General features: G+C 52.1%; 1 protein-coding gene across 1 annotated transcript in view; it reads left to right on the top strand.

Annotated features, from left to right (window-relative positions):
- The first annotated feature begins 719 nt into the window (after positions 1 to 719).
- Positions 720 to 6,000, top strand: part of Cdh2 (cadherin 2) — a 219,903-nt gene continuing 214,622 nt past the window's right edge. The window contains exon 1 of the mRNA XM_036204864.1: positions 720 to 1,742. Coding sequence (XP_036060757.1) covers positions 1,683 to 1,742 — 60 coding nt within the window. The 5' untranslated portion in view covers positions 720 to 1,682. The remainder of the gene's footprint in view (positions 1,743 to 6,000) is intronic.

The raw sequence follows: 6,000 nt of genomic DNA, 5'->3' as shown, positions 1-6,000 counted from the left end.
AAGTCCCTGTAAATGTTAGCCTAGAAATGTGACTACCGGCAGGAACCGGTAAAAATATAAAAGCAGAGATTTCAAATAAAATTGCACGCACTCTCAAATTCCCACCGTGTACGTGCGCGGGGGTGGGGGTGGGGGGTGGACAGAAAACAAAACAAGAACACAGAAACTTGAGTCATTCCAGTACATCCGCAATGACGGGGGCTCTAGAGGTGCGAACACCAGAGAGGAGCCTGGCCTGGGCTCCCCTGCCGGCAGGATGCTCAGACAACAATGGCTAGGGTGGACTCTGCTTGCGTTGCTACTTTGCTGTGTCTGGCAGTGCCAGGAAAAATAACCTATCGCGAAAGAAGGACAAAACAGAGAATGCATGCTTTAGGCTACCAAGGAGAGAGACTACCCCTCCTTTCTTCCCTCCGATTCTCAGTCGCCACCAATTCCCCTCCGCGGACCTAACACAGGGCCGCCGCGAAACAAGTTCCTGCGCAAGTAGTTTTATTTCCCGCAGCCCTCCACCTGCTGGGCGGCGCTCGGCGTACCCCAGCCACCCCTCGGGCGACCCCCACGGGCTGCAGCAGAAGGAAAACCGAGCACTGGGCAGGGCGGGGGCGGGCGGCTGCCGCGGATCCGGCCAGCTACCGCCGCAGCTCGGTGGCCTCCCATTGGCCACGACGCGGGCGGGAGGCTCGGGAGGAGAGAGGCGGGGGCGAGGGCGGCGGCGGCAGCGGCGGCGGGAGGGGATCGGGAGGCCCGGGCGGCGCGTGCGGCCAGGCTGGAGAGCGGCTGCAGCTCGCCCGGGTCGCGCCGACTGAGACCCTTCGCGGTGCGCGCGAGTGGCGAGGACTAGGCGGCCGGTGCCGACGCGCGCGAGCAGCGAGGGGGCACGGCCATCGCGACAGCGGCCGCGCATCCCCCTCCCTCCTTCTTCGTGACAACCCCCCCCCCCCCGCGCCCCACGCGGCCGCAGAAGGAGATCAGAGTCTCCAAGTGGCCAGAGAGCGGGGAAGGGGGCGCCGCGGAGGCCTGGCCAGCGGGACCGTCGCCTTTTGTGGGCGCAACGCGCACGGCCGCGAGCGCCCTTCCCCCGAGGCGCTCTACCCCCGGAAGCTTTGTCGCACCGCTCGGCCCTGGAGAGGACGCGCAGAGAAGGGAAAAGCCGGGGTTCGAAAGCTCGCGTGGAGGAGCTCCTGAGAGCGCCACCCGCCCGGCTTCCACCTCCGTATCCTCCATCCGCCTCGGTCCCCGGGCCACCGCATCTCTGGGGCTGCCGCTGCACTCCGGCCGGAGCCCAGCCGCCTGCGCTGCGGCCCGCACACACGCACACGCGTGCACACACACACACGCACACGCACACACACACACACACACACACACACACACACACACACGCACACACATAGCTCGGCGCGCACGCACGCCCGCCCTTCTCCCCGCCCCCTCCCCAGCTCCTTGATCTCCCGTCTGTTTTATTACTCCTGGTGCGAGTCCGGCGGACTCGGAGGCCCGCTATTTGTTACCAGCTCGCTCTCATTGGCGGGGAGCGCAGAGCAGCGGAGAAGGGGGTGGGGAGGGGAGGGGAAGGGAAGGGGTGGCCACTGCCCGGAGCCGTCTCCGCGCTGCTGTTGGTGCTCCGCTGCTGCTGCCGCCGCCGCCTCCGGCTCCTCGCTCGGCCCCTCTCCGCCTCCATGTGCCGGATAGCGGGAGCGCCGCGGACCCTGCTGCCGCTGCTGGCAGCCCTGCTTCAGGTACGCAGAGGTCCCGGGTGGGTCGGGCTGCAAGCGGGGTGGGGCGTGCGGCGCCGGGTCTCTTTGTTCCCCGCGCCGCTGCGGGGCCGGGCTGAACACCCGGGAAGGGAGGTGCCACACCGCGCGGCCAAGAAACTGAACAGGCATGAAGCCCCGGCCGGACTCCGGGGCCAGGCGCCCTGACTAGCTGGTCTACCGCGCTTGCTTCTGCGAACCTTGGTTACAGGGTCTCCTTGGCTTCGCCTTTGGGCCAAGGCGAGCTCGAGGAAGGGTGAGACAGGATAACTCCTAGGTTTTGTAGTTTTCTGTGCTTTTCGTCCCCTCGCATTGTACTTTAATCCGATTTTTTTGTTTGTTTTGTTTATTTCTTCAGGGAGGGGTCGCGAGTTTGCACTAGGAATTCTTACTCTGGTGTCTTAGTTACAGGACTTGCCTCCACCCCACCCCGCTCCAGCACCCGCGCGCCTCCTGGTGCGCAGGGGCTCCTATGTCCTATTGTCTTCTTCATCCCAGCTCAGAGTTGCCTTCTGGCCTTTGGATTCTCTTGCCCTGGCAATATTCTATGTTGGCCCCACTTGGAAAGCGATTCTGGTTCCCTGCCACATTGAGTGTCTGCCGGCAGACGCTTTAGCACGCTTCTGGCCCCTCATCCTTGGTACCAGACCAGGCGAGAAGTCCCCATTACTTGGCCTTTTTTTTTTTTTTTTTTTAATAAACATTTTTTTTTTTTTATCCATACCGCTGTCTCTGCCCTGCGTGGGTCCTGGGGACGCAGTTGCCTGGAGCCACGCTCACTTTTCCTACTCTCGAGAAAGCGCCAGCGAGCCTTTGCATTGACTGTACTTTGAGACTTGGTGGCAGCTGGAAGCACCTGCTCCAGGCAGGTTCCGAGTTCCCTTGCCACTCCGCGTCACAGGCCCCCAGCCCAACTTTCTTGGAACATCCCGGCCGAAGATGCCCCTACCCCAGTCCGGATCTCCAGCAGGTCCTATTGGCCACGCCACGCAGCCTTGGATGCGACCCTAACGCTGGGTGGGGTCTAGGTGGGGGTCCCAAGTCTGTGCCCATGTGCGCTGGGGGTCCTACAAAGGCAGCGGGAGAGAGGCGTGACCACCCTAGCTGCTTGGCTGGGAAACTCACCCCGGAGCCCCATGCATACCCCCATCCGGTGGAGAGGTTGGGTAGCAGGATGGTAGCCGAAAGTGCAGGCGAGGTTCGGAAGTGCCTCCCCGCGGGCAGCATTGAGAGCAAGAGATGGGCACAGATGGTGCTGTTCGCTCCCTTCCCCGGCCAGGGCCTGGTGCACTCGGGCGGCAGGCCCCGAGAGTGCTGCGGTCTCCGAAGCGGGACGGGGCCAGCGTGGGGTCGCTCGCTCCTTCTCTCGCCGCCCTCTAGAGGGGTGTGGGCCGCGCCCGCGCGGAGCCCTGTCCATGGTGCGCGGCGCTGCAGAGTATGGCCCTGCCCTGCTTGCCTCGCTTCTCCGGGGTCGTGCTCTCCCCAGCGCCCACTCCTAGGCCTCCCGGGTCCTCTGGTTCCTTGCCCCTTTCTTGGATTTCTCCTTTTGTTCTTTCTTCTCCTGCTGGTCTTTCTCCCCCCCTTCCCCCACTCACTTGTTCTCCGCCCTCCCCCAAGGCTTTCCTGACTCTGGGATTTCAGAACTATTAGACTAGACATTTTTGGCCTCTGCAGTTTTGGAGAGTGGATGGAATGCTTTCTAACTTGGAGGAGACCTGCCAGTCACTTGCTAACAAAATACCTCCTGTTATAAAATCGCCCTTTTTTCTCCCCGCGCACACACCTCATTCCTTCATTTATTGTTTCTCCTTTTTGAAACGGCTTTTATTTTATTTTATTTTTTTGAAAGAGGTTAGACCTCAGGGGGAGGAGTGAAAGAGTTTTCTGCTTCCAGTGTTTGAAGTTAAGGGGAAGACAAAACAAACTTAAGGAACCTTGTGTACGTGTTATTTTCTTTCTCTTTATTAACAAAGGAGACGCCATAAATCAAAAGAGCTCACTTTTCAAAGCAGGGTTTTCATACATCACTGATTGTTCTTGCTTAAATACCAGTTATAGATGACGATTTTGTTAGTGACTTTTTAATACAATGCAATTTCTAATCGAATACTGATCAGTGAAGTTAGGGCATGTGTTGGTTGTTAATGAATGGAGGATCTCCTTTTCTGTTTTACTGATTTATCATGAAGTCCAGTGTGAATTTGAATTGTGGATGTCCCTTTTTCTTTAGGCATTAAGATGCTGTTTATAAACATTAGATATAAGTTTAACATTCCCCGTGCATGTTTTCTCATTGTCTCTGTGCTGATGCTGACTTGGATGAACTTTCATGAAAAGAGATGTTAGAACTTTGCCATCAAGGGCGCAGCAGCCGTCCACTTCCTGAGTGTGGCCATACTGAGGGACGTGGAAAGGTCGCTGGGAGCAGACATTTCGTTTTTGCCCTATGGGTTTTAGGGTTAAGTGCACCGTGTGGGTTGTACAACTGAGATTAGCAATGACTTTGAGCTAAAGGTCTGCTTTGCACTCCGGAACTACAAAGCTCCATCTGCAAGGTGAGCGAGCATGGCTCCTCTGCAGTCATCTGCTATTAAAGTCCCTAGTTGCTTTTTTTTTTTTTTTTTCCTTTGCAGTGCAGACTAAGCAGCAAGGGTTTTAGAACAGAGAATGGACAGGCTATTAGTGTAAATACAGAGCAACCTTATCTTTTCAGACCAGTTACAGAGCAATGACTGCTGAGAGCACTGTATCCCTTTGATTCCTAACAGAACAGTCCATGTGCCTTGCTTAGGTTTTACTCAGTTACACTTCCACCTAGATTTATGTAATTCTGATTAATTTTACATAACAAGATAGTCACCTTCCAAGATTTTCTCTTCTCCTTCGTTTCAATTGAAGGTGTCAGCATTGTCTTTTACATGACATGAAACAGAAGTTGAACATGAAACTTGAGTGGCTGAGGGGTGAAACATTATGCCACAAAGTTATGATTAGCATCCTTTGTAATGTATGTAAGTAGCTTTCAAACCATTACACAGACTTATTGTTAGGGGGAAAATCAATTTTACTGTTATTACCAACCCAGTAATTAATAGATTAGAAACCTGTTTTGTTTTTCTAGTTCACAATTTAATTGCACAGCCTGTTGTTCTAATTTCAATACATTTGATTGCATTATGTAGAATCAAGAACAATACCTTATTGTTGGGGGAAAAACCTAGAATCTTAGTTTGATCCTATGTGGTTTCAGCCCTGGATGAGGATTTTGAAAGAACTGCATACACTGTGAATATTTCTCATCTACCTATTGCATTGATTTTTCAAAGGTTAAAATTCAACACTTAAAACACACAACACCTAAACTTTGTTTCAGGAAGTGGGAAGTCTAGGATTCAATGGTCATTTTATGTGCAAAAAGGATTTCTTCTCAGTGTTTGATTTTTATGTGCCCTTGTAGGCTAGGTTCCTGAGAAAGGAAGACTGCTTAGCTGGGATTCACGTTAGACTCTGCTCACTGAGCATAACTATGTCTTTCTGCCTTTTACTTGGGGGCACCAGGTTCCTACCAAGAGGTATTCTGTGAAAAATATACTGAGTGTGATTTGAAGAATGACCATTTTTCTCTTCTAAAATACTATGGCTATAATTTTAAAAAGACACAATCACACATCTGGCCTCCGTTTCAAGCTCACATTGTGCTTAGAGAGTATGAAGTTTGACTCCCATATTGGTGTAGAAGTCTGCGCTATGAAGCTTTAAGAGGAAATGCCCTTTTATTAGTTTTATTTTTTACAAGTAGAGACCAAAACCTTCCTGGAGCAGATTCTATTGGTGATAGTATATTGTACTAAACTTCCTTATTTTCTTTTTTACATTAAAAAATTGCAATCTATCCATCTGTTTTTGCCTCATTAAAGTTTGGAGTTATTAATCAAGGAATGTTGAGACTTAAAACCACATTTAGTCTTGTTTTAAAATGCTGCTGCTTTTTTTTTTTTTAATTTTTGGTGACTCAGACCCCACCCTGTTTTCAAGGGGAGCTTCTCAAGTTAGAAGAGTCATTTTCAGGGGAAATCAGGGCTGTTATTTAAGAAGTGGAGTGTTTATGTATACACTTCACAATTTTGCCCAAGTTAACATTATTCAAATTTGTTCTTTTGGCTCAAATACAAAAAGTAATCAAGTTTAAGAACTTCTGAGACTTGGCAGTGAATTTTATCAACCATTTAAAAACATGATAGAT

The sequence above is a fragment of the Onychomys torridus genome, chromosome 13 (genome assembly GCF_903995425.1).
Source record: "Onychomys torridus chromosome 13, mOncTor1.1, whole genome shotgun sequence".
Lineage (NCBI taxonomy): Eukaryota > Metazoa > Chordata > Mammalia > Rodentia > Cricetidae > Onychomys > Onychomys torridus.
Note: the sequence above shows the minus strand (reverse complement) of the source record. Positions and strands in the feature narration are given on the sequence as shown.